The 16962-nt window shown below is 39.2% G+C and overlaps 1 protein-coding gene across 12 annotated transcripts in view; it reads right to left on the bottom strand.

Moving 5' to 3' along the window:
• Window positions 1–16962, bottom strand: part of LOC139708761 (F-BAR domain only protein 2-like) — a 155712-nt gene that overhangs the window by 119305 nt on the left and 19445 nt on the right. For all 12 annotated transcript variants that reach the window (XM_071620696.1, XM_071620701.1, XM_071620702.1 and 9 more), the window contains exon 2: window positions 2072–2163. In XM_071620696.1, the coding sequence (XP_071476797.1) occupies window positions 2072–2163 (92 nt within the window). The remainder of the gene's footprint in view (window positions 1–2071; window positions 2164–16962) is intronic.

The following is a 16962-nucleotide window of genomic DNA, read 5'->3' as shown; positions in this document are numbered from 1 at the left end:
GCCGTGTGCAAACTTTACTTTGCACACGTCCTGGGGAAAACGAGTATGGTACTCGGCCAAAATAACGTTCGGTCCCGATGCTGGGCAGGAGTCAGCCAGCCAGCCAGCCAGCCAGCCAGCCAATCAGCTATCTTGTCCATACGTCTCCGTCCTGTACAGGAAAGCCAAACTGCTTTGATATGGGGACGGGAGTCCGAGTATGGGGACGGGCGTCCGAGTATGGGGACGGGCGTCCGAGTACGGGGACTGTCACAGCTGATTGCTTCTGCGTATTCTCAGTCTTCCCATTGTGTAGCGAAAACTCCCTATTTTTGGAGTGCCCGCATCAGGGACTGGATCCAATCCAGACCAGCTACCAAACCATTCTACCACTGAAACACATCCCAAGTTGGGCCAATTATGAATTGTGATCCTTTGAATCTTTAACACTGGATAATCTCTCTTTTAATATCCTTTTCCCCCATCTCTCTCTCTATCTCTCACAGAAACACAAAAACATACACATCACACAAATATACAATAATTTCTTCTTTCTCTCTCTCTCTCAGTGTTCATCATTAAGTCCCTGTGACGCTAAAATAAAATAGAAAAATCCAGTTTTGGCAGGATGTGGCGATGTCCACTTGTATACATCAAAAGCAAAGACCAATTCTTTGGCTTGTAACCCACAGTTCTTTTTACTGTGTTTTTTCATGAACCACTGTTAGGAAGACCATCGAATTTTCACTAAATACCTTCTCTACATGGACCAAGGAATTTTAATGCACAGAAACTGTGAAACTGCAGTTTCAATTACAAATGGGCTTTTAAAGTCAGAGATTGGTTATACATCAATGGAAAAAAAATAGTGGCATGCAGAAGAATATCATGGTTGACACTTTCTTCAAATGTGATCATAAGAAATTCAAAGAATATCTATCTTTTTTTCTTTTTTTTTTGCTCCGAGCACTGATATACTTTGAAATAAGATTTTGCTCTATGTGCTTTAACATGAATTTAAATGTAAGTTTAAAGCCCAAACAAAGTTCTGGTACGCCTGCAAAAGTTATCAAATTTCGCTCCCAAATGTGAACGTATGCTTAGGAAATGTGCAGGATAACGATGCTATTACAAGATATTCGATGGGTAACGACGAAAATGTGAAATATTAACCAAAAAGGTTCAGTCTCAGTACTTACCCGAACGGGGTCAGGCTAAACTCGGACTCGGGGATAACTCAGCTTCGCTTTGACGGCGGGATGAGTTGTAATGGTTGTCCCTCTGATTGTACAGTGTTGTCCTATGGAAGCGGCCTGTATAAACTAGCGCTTCGTGTTCTGGCTACTCGCAGTAATGGTCCGAGTTGTTACAACGCGCGCATCAAAAACCTCTTTTGCACGCATGCAAAATTAGTGTGCGCCTATCAAGCACCTCTAAAACAATCAAAGGCGCTTGATAAACAACAACAAAAACTCCAAAGACCGCACGTCTCAGCAACTGAGGACCGCGCGCTGTCATTTTTGTTTTGTTTTTGTACAGGATTACGTTAGCACGCACTTTCCTGTCCATTCAGTTAGGCCTCATTTGGTATTATGCAGTGGCCAGTAGAATGTGGCGATCACTTACTGCATGTGAATTGTCTGAAGTAGGGTCGAATTTTTCCCGAGACGGAGTTAGTCTGGAGCCTTCTGGAATAAAAGTCGGTTTTCCTACTATTATTATTTTTCTCAAAATACTCCAAACTGACTCATCATTCCGGCAAACCGCGTCAGCCAGGTAAGTTTCTTAGTGGACTCTTTCGATCTATTGCAAGCAAAAATGAAATGGTGCTAGACGGGTTCTCAAGCACTTACCGAAACTTAGTTTTCACTTTAAATGGTATAGAATTTGATTCCCTCTTTTTTTTCTAGTCACAAATGCAAAATTGCATTGAGAATTACATGTAGATATTATGATTTTATATAAGTATCATGGTGCACATATCTACAATGAATTTTTGAATAATACATAAGTAATTACCAACACAAGCAGTGAGTCAACAAATCTTTAGCGCTGAACAATATCACTTCAAGACTAAACATTGGGTTCTTACCTCTCCTTGAAGAATTCCGCCATTTCTTTCGTCGACGTCTGCCCATGTTTCATATTATTGTACAGACATGCAAAGCCCTGGTTTTTCTCCCCCTGTGGCAAAAAAACAAACAAACAAGAAGACGAAACCATTAAACATATTATTTTTCACTACAATCATTTCAATACATTTGTAAATGCTCATCAATCTATTCTCCTCCCTTGTTGCTTTGTCTCTCCATCTCCATCTTTCTTCCCTCTCTTCATAAAATTGCCAGTTTAGACACTGAAACATGGTTGACCACCTGCCCTCAATAGGGACCTACAATATGTAGGTCCCTTTCATACCGAAAGATGTCTTGTCCCACAAAACAAAAAGAAATTGTATGGAAACAGCCAGTGGACCACACACATAATGACTGAATTCTTTAAGGACTCAAGATCAAAGTGTGAACTTGAGTCTCAACCAGCCAGAATCCAGCACTGAAGACAGTTTGTGCCTCATAATCCATATTTTGATTTCAAATACTGTAAAAGTGGTTTCTTTCGCGGTGGTTTCATTTTCGCGCTTTTCACGCTTTGAGGTTGAACCGCGAATTTAACATCACATGAAAATGTTTTGAAAAGTTGCACGAAATTAACCACGCAAGGAAATGTTTTGAACTTGCCGCTTGTTACAATGCTATTGCGCTTATGCACACACAAAGATTCCGCGCATTGAGTGTATTGATGGTCAACACACACACAGCGATACCGCACAATGTAGGTTATCTAGGCAACAATACACTGTAGTTTTACACGCATGTTATAAAGTACTCGAGAGACGGGATTTCAGGTAAGCCTGCATTTGATTCTAATTTCTATTTAATAGATAAAAGAATAATTGGATTATAGTTTATGTTTGTGTGCAAAATAAAACAGTTTTTGCCGACTGTGAATTCACAGATTTTGCCGACCGCGAATTTAAACACACACGAAAAAAGTCGGCACTGATGGAAACTGCGAAAGTATCTGTACGCGAAAGAACCCACTTTTACAGTATTCTGTATTCTGGCAGAACAGCCATAATGTATCCACCTACATGTGTTTCATCCCTTCACAAAGATATTATACAAGTATACTTTGTGCTGGGGAGAGTAATAATGCAAATTATGCACACTACTCGGTATCATACATGGTATGGTGGGAGGGAAGGGGGGGGGGGGGGGGGCTTCAAAGCACAGTCTGGGTGCCAGAATGGTACTCACATTCAATGGGCAACAACTAGCAGGCAACTCCCCCAGCCTTGTAGCTATTTTGAGAGCTCTAGGGCATATCACTGGTTTGCATTTGACCCACAAGCATGTTGCTATGACAGGTTTTCTGACTGCCAGCTGTGATTTTGGTTGTTTTTTTTTCAAATATTCTAAAGCCACAATGCTTTCACCATGGATTAGAGATAGATTTACCACTCTCATAGAAATACCAAAAATACTCCAACATAATCTCATGGATCCTCCTATGTATAATGCAATATCTATAGAACATGCCCTTTCCTCACCAAAATGTGAAATGACCATATAGGCCTATTCAGTATTCTTACAAGACCTACATGAGAAACTGTGTAGATAATGAAGAAATATTTCCCCCTTGTATCATAGTACCATGTTGGTGAGACAAGAACCCCAAGTATTAAAGATACAGTAGGCCCTACATTTTTTGTGCTTTTTTTGTCAAGAAACAAATATAAGTTGTTGTGTGTTTTTTTTTTTCTTTTTGAGTGCTGCCCAATCAGAAGTCCCACAATTTCTGTTCATGCACATTTCCACAGAAATTTTCCTTTTTATTATAAGGGATTAGCATAATGGATTAACAACAGATCATGGTATGGCAAAGAAAACAAGAAATGGATTAAGATCAATACAAAATATATTGTGTTCAAGTATGTTTTCCCTGTCATGGTCATAGTTGCACATGTATATTTTGTGTGATGGCCTTCTTTCATTTTATCAGGGGAAAAAAAAACCTCTACTCCTATAAATTTTGACAATTTTTTTTTTCTTAAAAGATGGCAAATTCAAAGACTGTCACTGATATTTACATTGGAGCTTCAAGAGTTATCTTTGTAGACAACAATCACTTTCTTGAAAGCATTTCTATGATCAACATAAAACTACTAACATTATGTCTACATAGTTACTCAACACTAATCTATGCTATAAATATCATAATTTGTTTTATGCTGTCCACATACAGACATAACAGGGGAAAAAGGCCTCTCTGTTTTTTTGATAGTCACAGACACCATAGTGTTTCGTTCCATAGATGTGAAAACACCTGGCAACATAAATGTCTTTCAACAAGTCATACGTAACAAGGAGTTGCCATCCTCAGATTCAGTTTTTCTCTTTTTTCTCTCTCTTTTATTTTTACAGAGGGATACGGGCAATGACTTACTTTCCGTAATTGAAGATTTGCGACTTGAACTGAGGGACACGCCCACAGTGCGACTAATTGACAAGTTCCACGCTCATTAGGACTCAATCACGAAGGCACGCATGGTGATTCCAAAGAGACATCTACTATTCCCAAAAGTTTCTTTGGCGCATATCAGGCATGCTAATACCATATGAGAGACTCCCAATTGCATTCGCTTTAATAGCAGGAGCGCATGTGACTTCAGCACAGAAGTTGAGAGACGCCACACACAACATAACTACAGTATACTGGAAATGAACATAAATGGTCCTCCCCCTTTATCTTCCCATTTATGTAATATTCCTATGTTTGTTACGGAAAAAAAAAATCACAAAGAAATTGCATATCAACATCTCTTTTCCAATTGTTTATTATACATTATCTCATCATTTTTTTTCTTTTCCATTTGCATACAGATGTCACTGCAAAGGCAACTATGAAGGCATTATGGGTTTACAGTGCCCTTTATACCCTCTTGTACCGAGACCAACACAAACCAAGTCATGCTTACTTTTTTAATCTTGTTACTGAACTACAGTACTTGTTGGGGGGATGTCCAATTTTTTTGTTGTGTAGATATAAAAACTCCATCTTCAATAGCGACTGTATGCTCAAGACTTTCCTGAACTCTTATTAATAACTTGCAGACCTCTGATTTTAATACCCAAACTGCCTTACAGTTTGCAAGTGGGGGAAAAAATGCACATCTCTTTGAAAAGTCACATAGTGGACAGCAAATATGGTGGGAAATGAAAACTGACACAACACAAACACATGCAATGTGCACTGAGAAAAGCACACAAACACAAACTCCAACATCATGTGGAAAGTGTTGGGGGATGTCATCCGAGGGATGCACAAAGCTCACAGGCCTGGTGGAAATTGAACGTCGACTATTAGGAGCTGGGCTGACAGTAACTTGATCAAATGAGCTCAGAGAGTGTGTCTAGACTTCAGGGGATGGAGTGAATTAGCTCGGTGACATTTTGAATTGACAGAGCCGCAGTATACATACATAACACTGGTGCTTTGCATGGATTTTTTTATGGGAGAACCGTACGAACAAGCATCACAAAAGTGTACTATAGAGTGATGCAACGATCACCCTTCCCCCATTCCACGTCACACAGGCAAACACACGCAGAGACAAGTTTAATAGTAAAATGATAGTCTGAATTCAGACGGCAAACTTAAGCCCCGTTTTTACTGTTCAACCCCCTCCCCCTTCCTCCCCCCACAAAAAAAAAAATATATATATAATATGTTTTTATATGTTGCACAAAATATGGGATAGCATTCCTTATCAAAACATGGGGTAGGGTATAAAGTACCGGTACCATCTACAATCTGTATGTATGCATACGGAAGCAATTTCTTACATCACCATACTATGGTCACGAGTGTGCCCCTTATTTGATTTTGCTATATTAAAAGGATACACTTATTTAGTGATTCATGCTTGTAATAATGCCAACTTTCTAAATGGATTTTTGGTTAAAAATATCCTTTTATATTAATGTTCCCTGTGCAAACCATGAAACTACAGATCAAGGCTGTGCTGTTTCCATACACCGAAACAGGGAAAATCCCACGAGATAGTACAGCTGTAGACAACATTGTGAATTTGACTGTTTACAAAGCAGGACACTGCAGTCCCATCATTCTTTGTTTTTGTTGTTGTTGTTGTTGTTTTTTATAGATAATGGATACTAAATTGAGATGATGTACAATTTGTACTCTCCTAAATGTTACACCATCACAAATCAACTCTGTTTACATTTAAACAAGGCTTGACAGTGTATATTAACACATCTAGGGTTTTTTTTGTGTGTGTGATCCCTCAAAGGCAAGACTTTGGGTTGAGTGCTGCGACTTCTTTACACTGCCAACGACACTGCACGACCTCCACAGGTTCTCCCGCATTTGTGCAAGACAGTCTGGCATGATTTTTATCTTGTGTTTGTGTTTGTGTTTGTGTTTGTGTTTGTGTTTGTGTTTGTGTTAGTGTTAATGTTTGTGTTTGTGTCTGTGTTCGTGTTTTGTGCTTTGTTTTGCAACCATTCTAGGGAGGGTAGACATGACACAACTGTCAAAAGGTTACCATTTTTGCTCGGTATTAATGGGGTGCCGGCTTTCGCTCCTGCTGGTGACGCTGTGAAGAGTGGCAAATTGGAGACCATTTCCTAAACAGCTAACAGTTGGATTTCCTTGACTGTACTTGTTCGCTATAGACACTAAAGTTCATGTGTCATACAGCTGGTGCAGATGTACCAACTGAAGTCTGTATTATTAGGCGTGAGGCTCAGGAGCCTCGGGGTCCTTTCTCATGCTCATATGCCTGACAAGTTTTTGTTTTTTTGTTTTTCTCACTCCTCTCTCTCTCAAAACACACACACACACACACACACACACACACACACACACACACACACAAGATGAATTTCCATGCACGCACCAAAAAGTCACATTTTGAGGCAATTTTTCTTTTTTAGAATAAGTCAAAATATCATATTTAGTATGCTTCCAGGCCCTGTTGCATATTAACCGATTGAGGACAGGCTGACACTGCGACAACACACATTTTCCACAGACACTTGCCCAAGTATACTTGGGACTCGTCTTCAACAGGTTTAAAAGATAAGTTAAAACATACACCTAAAAGTAAGTCAGAAAGTCAAACATAACCTAGGTACGTCTGGTATCAGCCAATCAATTTGCTATTCTCACTTACATTTGATCTCAACTTTTATGCAATAGGGCTCTAATTGCAGGATTTACAGCTTTAAAAAAGCTAAAGCTCTTAGGTGGGGGGGGGGGGGGGGGGCGGGGAAGAGCACCCCCTCTAGAACCCTCCCCTCACTCAGTCACTTCGCTCCCTTATGCAGCACATGTAGGAACCTACAGGTTTTAGTTTTCAAGTTTACAGAAACAATGCCTTTTTCTTTTGATGCTGCAAAAGTTCAGAGACAAAATTTGTATTTAATCTATCATCATTCCTGTCTAATGGTAGCAAACGATAAAAGAAAAGATGTACAATATCATAGGTACGAAACTGAAGTTGAGACAGGCAGTTCCTCCAGACTCCCTGGGCCATGCATGGCCACCGAGTGGAAGGAAAACTTGCTATCTTTGTCCCAGCTGTTTCCCCACGAAGCAATGGTACGTGACCAAGGCAAACTCAAACATATTCGGATATAATCTTTTCCTCCGATACCAGGGGTGTTTGTTTAAAGCAAGAGACATATACATGTATGTATGTGTACACATACACAAACACACAAAACTGAACAAAACACAACAAATGGGAAAGCAAGATCTGCATAACGCCAGAACAGAGATCTTGTCACACTCCGGTAGGTGCATCCCGACTTTCCTGATGCTTCAGCCGTTTAGCCTTTCCTTCCTCCAGCCGGAGGGAGACAGGAAGCCCGGAGAGTGGGTCTCTGCCCCACCAGACACCCAGAGGTTTGGTTCTCCTTGAGACCAGTAGAGGAAAGGTTGATTCCAGATGTGACAAATAACCCGTCCGTAACGGCAGCCCCCCCCCCCAAAAAAAAAAAAACAACAACAACAACAACAACAACAACAACAACAACAACAACAACAACAAATTATCTAGAGTCCATTGGCCCATTTTGGAATCAGTTTTAAATTTCAGTTCTCAAATGCCACTTCAGAGGGCCAGTCGCAAGCCCATGTATCATTACCGCCAGTTACTGTTTCTATTTGTCCAAGAATCCTACCACATCAGTTACTGCTGTCACAGTAACTGAATCATGCCCCTGATAGATCCATTCTGCCACAGACTGCAACCGGTCTCACATACATGTAGCTCTGATACCACCTTCAAACTTTTGCCCAATGATGTTCTTACAAGTAGTTTAGACTACATCTCATCAAAGATAATCTGGCTTCCAGACCATGTGCCCATATTATTTTGCTTCCTAGAATATATTTACGCCCTGTAACGAAAAAAGAAGTAGCAGATTCACATCAAAGAGGACTGGAGAACCAAAACAAATTCTATGCTTTCAACCCTGACCCTTGACCTTTCAACTTTTTTACTTCTTACCCCCCCCCCCCCCCCCCTCCAATATCTCACCAGTTCTTCTTTGTATCACAAACACCTGTTCACTAAAATTTACTGTGACATCTCTGGTAATATATGTTCCTGTAGTGAAGAGAAATGGATTGCTTAATATCATTAATACATGGATTATTGGATGGAGTACTGTACAATTACACAAAATCACATGTGGTAGGCAGCACTGTATGGCCAACACATTGTGGACAAAGAATGCCAGTATCTTTGTCTCCCAGTGCACATGCGATTGCAGCTTTCAAGGCAAGCAAAGTACAGTGACCCCACCAACTGATTGAGCCTGTGCTGAGAGCAGAAACTCCACCTCTCCAATGGACAAGGTTGAAACACAACCCCACTTCTTGTGAGAAATCCAAATGCATTTTCCTCGCTCCACCATTCCTTTTTAATGGGCACAAATATAAATTGTGCATGAAAGGTCTGGGTATGCGTGTTTGTCTGTCTGTCTTTCTGTGTGTGTGAGTGTGTGTGTGTGGGTGGGTGTGCATGGGTGGGTGTGTAACTGAACAAGAGAGAGAGAGAGGGAAGGAGGGGTGAAGAGAGCATAATCACTTTTTTTCATTCATTCTTTCTTTTGTGATAAGATTGAAGATGCATGCTCTGAATGGACACGTTTGGCCTGGAATGCCATAGCCACAGACAAGTAGAAAAGAATTTGGCAGAAGTTTTGACACTATCATTCATAATAAAAAAAGTTGGATGATACTTAAATGCACTCCATCAATGAGACAGGAATGATATCTACAAAGGAGTGTGCTCTGATTTACTGCATATTGTGATGCCATTAAAAAAAGAGAGAGAGATTTGATATAAAAAGAGACCATTAATGGAATGAGGTGGTGATCATCCAGAATGGTCTCTCTGCAGTCACAGTTATAAATTGATATTTAGTGCTGGTAAATTTTGTATCAAATCTACAATCCACACACGGAGAAAAAAAAAATTCTCATGTTTCACTCAAGTCTACTGAAATACCTGCAGAGTTTAGAGCAAGAATAATTGTCAGGAAAGCAACATGAGCATCGTGAAATCTTTTTAAACCATATTGGATCGATATATTGTCATATAACAAAGAATGCTTGTATTCATTTTAATTTCACAAGTTTTGCGAGAGCCAAGATTCGCAAAATTAAAATGTTTTTGTCTACACTACAATGGATAAAAAGTGCCAGTGGCAATTCACACACACACACACACACACACACACACACACACAAATCATGCTGTGGAAAAGGCAGTTGACTCCAATTCATGAAAATTCCATGCTGCAAATATATCTTGCTTTACAGTAGGGACACTTGTGTAGACCTATGCATGGCTTAGACACAAAACCATTCTACACTATTTTATCCCATCCCCCCCCCCCACCCCCGAACACAGACATACATAAATTGTGTGCATACATCGCTGATTTAGCGCACTGATATGCAAGACAATCTCTGAGCTTTGTCAGTCTTTACAAATATTTGCAAGGCCGCACTTTCAAAATCTATTGTGCAATCAACCCGTGAGAACAAATCTGGGAACAGCTTTCATCAAATAAATGGCATAACAATCATCCAAACAGTTCATGGGATTTTACACACAATCAATTACTATAAATTGGACTACCTCTCTAAGAGAAAGAGCCAAAAATGGTCAATAATTCATTGATTTTTCAGTTGCGAATATGACATGATATCTACAAGTCGGTGACACCACAGAAGGAAATGGGGTTCCAAGAGAGATAATAAACTCCATCAATTATGCCGACATGTCACACAAGTGCCATATTGCAGTGAAATTCGAGTGAAAATGGACATTACAAGTACCAGGAAAGTTATGATCCTTGGTGCAAATTCAAAGCACCTATAAAAGGAAATGCATAGAATTGGAATCTATAATGTACAAAAGCACTGTATCATGGGGAAAGTTCAGTTTTAATGTAATCCTCCTGTGGGAATGCAGTGAAAAGGCTGTTTCAACAGTCAACACAAATTTATTGACATTTTCTGTAACAAACCTCTGATTTTAGCTCTTCCTACCAAACACATTAAATACTTTAACACATTTGCATGCACTAGTTGTTGCCAGGTCAGGCAAGCCTTGGTCAGACTTTCTAGCTGCTAGGAACAACCACTATGGGAATGCATAAAATTTTCACATATATTGGTAAGCCTGTAGAGTACATGTAAATATGTACCTCGATCAACTACACTGTGCACCCTCCACAGACAATTTCCAAAAATTTGAAACTATTTTGAAATGTAAATTGGTCTCTTTGAAGCCTATCCTGTGGAATGCTTCACAAATATAGAGAAATTTGGTGATACTCCAGAGTCCTGGCTCTGTCCCTATAAAGACAGATTGTTTTACCAAACACAGGGCTGCCCCTTTTGAGAAGAAAATGCTCTCTCCAAAAAGGAAATCGGTCACAAAGAGGAAAATTTGCAGAAGAGATCAGGCAGGTAACTTTTAACATCTGTAAGCATGACATGGTGGATATATACAACGTGTATGCGGCAGATCACCGGCCTTCAATTTGTGACGTCAGAGGACAAGATCATGTCAAATGCAAAGAGTTTGAATGGGCGTCAACGCTTCAAGAATAGACTCAAGTGCCAAATGGACTCAAGAACCAGTTTGCAATATGGTCAAACTGACATAAGATGTCTATTTTTTTCTTTCTTTAATGGAAATAGGCCTTCGGATCATTACGCCTTTCAAATGGTGTCAAGGAAAAGTGCAGGACGATGTTAGTCCAAACACCCACGATCATGGTCACCTGAAGGCTGGCACTGTTGTCATTTCATACACATCTGTATGCACACTACAACTATAGATGACTTGGTATGATAAATTCTAAAATCTTTTACAAAAAGCCCCTTTACACAGCATCCCATACACTATTGTATATTTCTCTAACTTCTTCTTGTCAAAAAATGTGAAGTGTGAGAAGAGAAAATTGAAATCAATATTGTTCATCACTGTCAATGTACAACAAAATTGTATATTAAAGTGAAGAGAAGAGATACAACATTGTTATTTACAGATATGATGATATGATGAGGGAGGTGGCAATTCATCCTCACTGTTATTTGAACTATTCTCTACTTTCACTAGGGCTGTTGATTTTAGGTATTGTTTTGGATTTTTCGTACTAGTTAATAATTATCACGACAATTCTTTGAATAATTAGTTTTAAAAAAATCGCAACAAACTTTCCACAAATAGTTTTTTTTTTATAACCCCTAAAAGAAGTAATGCAAAACTAAAAAAGTCTTCTATCTTTACAGTTTTCATATGGGTCTAGGTATCCCTAAATATGTCGATTGAGAGTCCAGATTGAATTTCTGCCACTCCTCTTTTTGAAGAGTGGCATTCGTTTTGTTTTGTTTTTGTGTTTCCTTTAAAGATCTGGTCTTGCGTTCAAGGCTTCACTGCCATGGACTTGACTTCCCCTATTCAGGAAACCTACACCATATACTTCTACCAGCTTACGTTTCACACCATGTGTGATATGCATTACCACACACACACACACCACAGTTAACCACATTGTTGGGCCTTTTAATCGTATGTCCTCTTTCATCTTTTTCACGACAATACGCAAGACACACCTGCACCGGGCGACAAACTCGGAAGGTGCACAAGCGGTAGGCTCTGCGGTAATCATTGTAACCTTTGGAAGTTCATGGCAAATGTCTTTTAAGATGATGTAATTTATACCAAATGCGAGCGTCACTGTATTTCATTCAGGTCACATATACACTGTGGTATACGTCTGTATCTCACATGGCGAAGCAATGGGATGTTGTCTACAAGACTCTCGAATGGCATGAAGATGTCACATTTACATGTAAAGTGATAGCAGTGCACCCATGATCCCGCTTTCCAGCAAAGTGTCACGCCATGAATGCAAATTCACGGCATCATGTGTGAGAGTGGACATCTGGGAGGTCAAAATTTGTAGTCTAAGGCATCGATGTACATTGTACATAAAAATTGCAGAGCCCCCACAAGAGTCGATACGAGTTTATCAACATAAAATTGTTTTCACTCCTCTCTCTACAAATTTGTGATCACAGAATGAAATTGGTGCTATAAATGAATCCCCTATTTGGATAAAACACTCCCAGTTCACAAAAGTGATGGGTTACATGTAACATTCTTTGTTCAATTTCACAGTCCTATTCACAAAAATTAAGAATGAATTGTGATTTCAATATTCATGGTGGCTTTCAATGCATTGAACCAAAATGGTTACGAATACTCTACTTTTAAATACAATGCATCATTTGTCCATGCTTAACTCTTAGATTTCAGCAAAAATTGGGATCCAGAGTCTAATGACCACCCAGCATTTGTGTGTGTGTGTGTTTGTGTGTGTGTGTGTGTGTTTGTTTGTCTTTTATGTGGTACTTTAATTGCTGGAACCACCAACCTATTTATATTTCTCAGGAAACTGCTTCATACTTTATACAGCTTTATTACAGGAAACTATCCAAGATAAACTCTGCTTGTAATGCATTTTAATAAAATGACTGATCTTCCCAACTTTCCTCAGCGTTCATCCTGATGACTTTAATAGTTTATGTAATTCCTTTTGTTTTTGGTTTTTTTTTTTTTTACAATTTATATTTCATTTTTTACCCTACATAATTTACAACACAACTGCAATACTTCGTTCATATTGCATGTATAATTTGAATACTGGAAAGACTTCACGGCATTACCACAATGAATGGAAGGAATTCCGTACTCATTCATGATAATATCACTTTCCTGTATCTTTTCCGTGAATGATTTCATGATGGTACCTGGCTTCCTGAATTCTCACTATTCAAAATGGTTTCTGTTTAGAAAGGATTTACGTCATTATCACAGAAATTTCTCTAGACATGGTTGAAATGGATCAGGGTAAACAAAATGATTCTGTGAAAGTATCGGTACAACAAGCTGGAAGAAATTCAGACAATATTGTCAAGAGCAACACCTAGGGCTCTTTCAAATATCTAGTTAATTCCATGTTCCTTTCTCCAGATAGATGATCTTTGACAGAATTTTTCAAGTCACAGTATTAGAACAATGAAAACAAAATATGTGCAGAATTTCACATAATTCATTGGTCATTATAGAGTTTAATGAACAGCAAATCTCTGGTCTTCACTGTGGAATCTACAACCAGAATACAATTCCAAATGGTACACACGCATGACTTTCTACCCTCTTCAATTTGCTCATTCAGTGATTGAAAATGCTCACGTTTTCTTATCTGTTTTTTTTTTTGTTTTCATTATTAAAATCCCTTGTCTCACAAAGAGGCAAATTCACAGTTTAACTCACTGAGGCAATATATTCCTGAGTTTACACTTGGGCAGGTGTCTATGGAAAATGAGTGCCTTAGCAAAATCGGCTGGTTCTCAACAGGTATGACCTCATCTCTGTAGAAAAAATAATGCCTCCGGCACCCTTCGGGCGGAGGCATAAAAAAAGAGAACGAGATGATCACAGTATCACATCACTTTGTTGTGGTGTGGCACAAGCAGTTGAGGCAAACAACGAGACTCCTAAATCACTTCCATTTAAAGGGATCGTATAGTTTTGGTTGAGACCTAATTTCAGGTTTCTAACATTTTTTGGCGAGAAATGTGTAAGAGCATGTAATTCCATGAGGAATTCAATGTTTATTTGATGAAAATTAGTTTTGAAATGGCAGAGATATCCAAAACAGAGCGATTCTAATAAAGTGTGGGACCCACATTTTATTACGATCGCTTTGTTTTACTTTGTTTTTGGATGTTTCCGTCATTCCAAACCTGATTTTCATCAAATAAACTTTGAAATCCTCTTAAAATGGTATGCTCTGTACTCTTTAATAAGTATTTTCTTGGTACCTCGCAAAAACTTAACCCGTTCGATACTGAATTCTGAAACCCCCACAGACTTAGTACACAGGCCACCAGGTTCCAGTATGGAACGGGGTAAAAGCCCAATTCTCATCTCCACAAATACTGTACCATCCCTTTAACCTGCATACTGCTGAAATGGAAAGAATGCATGTAATGCATCATGCTGCCTGATAAACAATACTGTACAGCACAGCAAGAGAAAACAGGCAGTCAGTATTCTCAAGACAGTGTGTTAAGGCAAAAAGGGAAAAAACTGGCCCTATCTTCCTACAGTAGACCAATTATTGGAAGGGGGCATGCATATAATCCTATACTAATCATCTTCATCTCCCTGACAATCTTAAGGTCAATTGTGCCCCCTTTCATGCTGGTCACTCAGGGGATCCAGAGCATCCAAGAGATTCAACAGGGAATGATACATGGAACACCCAGGAAAAAATTTCTTTCAAACTAGCGAATGAACTCCAAGTTGAATTTCAAATGCATGATATGGTGCATCATGGGTGAAACACCCACAAGACGTTGTCGGTATGCCGACCTTTGCTTTTCACCCCGCAGTTTACCTGCATTGCCTTTCACACTACCCTAGCAACATGCAGGAGTGCCCAAGGACACTCGGAAGTTTTAAAACCAGGGACATCTCAAAGGTATTACATTTCTGAAGAGTCACCTGGCATTTTACCCCAAGATTACAGGACTTCCACAAGACCTTCCATACACTGCAAAAAATGCGGTGTTAAAAGTGTAACACCAACCGGGTGTCAAACTGTGGGTGTTAAATTTGGTGTTAAATTGACACAATTTGACACCCTTCGGTGTTAATTTAACACCAACATTCTCTCATTCATTGGGTGTTAGATTCTCGGTGTTAAAATGACACCCAAGTGGTGTTATAGTTTTGTCATGAAAAGGGGGTTTTCACTAATAACACCGTATCGGTGTTAGTTGTCCATCAGAGAAGATCACGTGTTCGCAGTCTGATGATCTCATTGGTTACACATGCCAATGCCTGAAATTTGTTGCTGTGGCGCGGAGTCGTCAACGTCTGTCATCGCGATAGTCAGGTTTTCGATGTCGTCTGGGGCTAAAAATGACATTGGATCTATGATGGTGACTTTGCTAAGTCTGTCAGCAGGGATAAGTATCTTTTAAGGTAATTATTTCCTGTACCAGTTATTTTCTATCATAAACGATGTGCATGATTTTCACGGATTTCATCGCATACATAGGCCTAGACAACTTTGTCTTTGCACGCACATAATACTATAGTATACTATGTAGCGCAGCATACTAAGTAGCCTATAGTGTTTGCCATACATAATAGGCCATAACACCAACGCGCTGCAGCGGTGAATTGAGTCCGAATTTCGCTGAAGGTTCCTTTGTCCAATAATTGCATTTTAAAAATATCATCAAATTTTAAATATGAAAGGTTCCGTGGCATTTTGTATTGTTATTGATGTAGTTTTCTTACCTCTGAGGCTCTGGTGCAGATCTTTGTTAGCGCGCAAATCATTTGTAACCAATGAACCCGACCCGCTACTGACGTGCACGAAGACGAAGTTCGAACAATGTTTGTGTGTACTTGTTCGCAGGTATAATGGTAGGCCCCTAGGCCTACTATATTTTTTGTAGGGCCTACTGTAACTGTGCTAGGTCCAAACTGTTAGGTTTAAATTAGTACTAGGTACTAGTAGCAAATATCGCTCTAAAAAGAGCGTAAATACCCGATTAAAGGGGCTGGGTGGGGGATTCTCCCGACCCGATTTTTGTTTATCACAACAAACAACAGGTTACGTGATGTTTTCAGTAGCTACACGTAGGAACGTAGGGGCCTATATAGGACGCTAGTGTTTGCGCGTGGATCTTACGCTAGAATCTACTAACTAGTTTCTAATATGAGTACTACTATTTATGAGTTTGCTAACCGCTTACAAATTTACATTATATAAGAATATGCTCTTATAAAGTTGATGACGTCACATGCATGTAAAACCGATATTTCCACCGAGTCCATGTTAAGACAGTGCACTAGATCTAATTGTAAGGTGCGAGTTCAAGGGTAGTGAGAAACAGAATCACAGCCCCTATTAATAACTGGCAGTTGTTCTCTGTCTGAGAACTGATCCTAAATTTCACAAATGAGTCAAAATGGAATACATGTATCATCGCTTTTTTCATGATTCAGGTGAGGGAATATACGTCTACTTTGATGGTAGTATTTGTTGAAATAATCTCTTGAAAAAAAAATCCCTTCTGGAATATGCCTCTTCCCCATACTTATGTTATTGCCAAACTTAATGATATTGGCAATAGTGCACTTGAGAATCTTGAAAATGACAGAATTGCAAAAAGACCTTTTATTATCTATCTAAAAAACCTTGAAAATGAGAGTAGATCAATTGCAAAATGGCATTTGATTTTTCCATTTCTCCTCAAATAATATTTGCATAAATGTACACT

Source organism: Diadema antillarum, unplaced genomic scaffold (assembly GCF_040938485.1).
Source record: "Diadema antillarum isolate AM-2024a unplaced genomic scaffold, OU_Dant_1.0 seq00001371_RagTag, whole genome shotgun sequence".
NCBI classification, from domain to species: Eukaryota; Metazoa; Echinodermata; class Echinoidea; order Diadematoida; family Diadematidae; genus Diadema; species Diadema antillarum.
The sequence above is the reverse complement of the archived record's forward strand: the minus strand, read 5'-3'. Positions and strand labels throughout refer to the sequence as shown.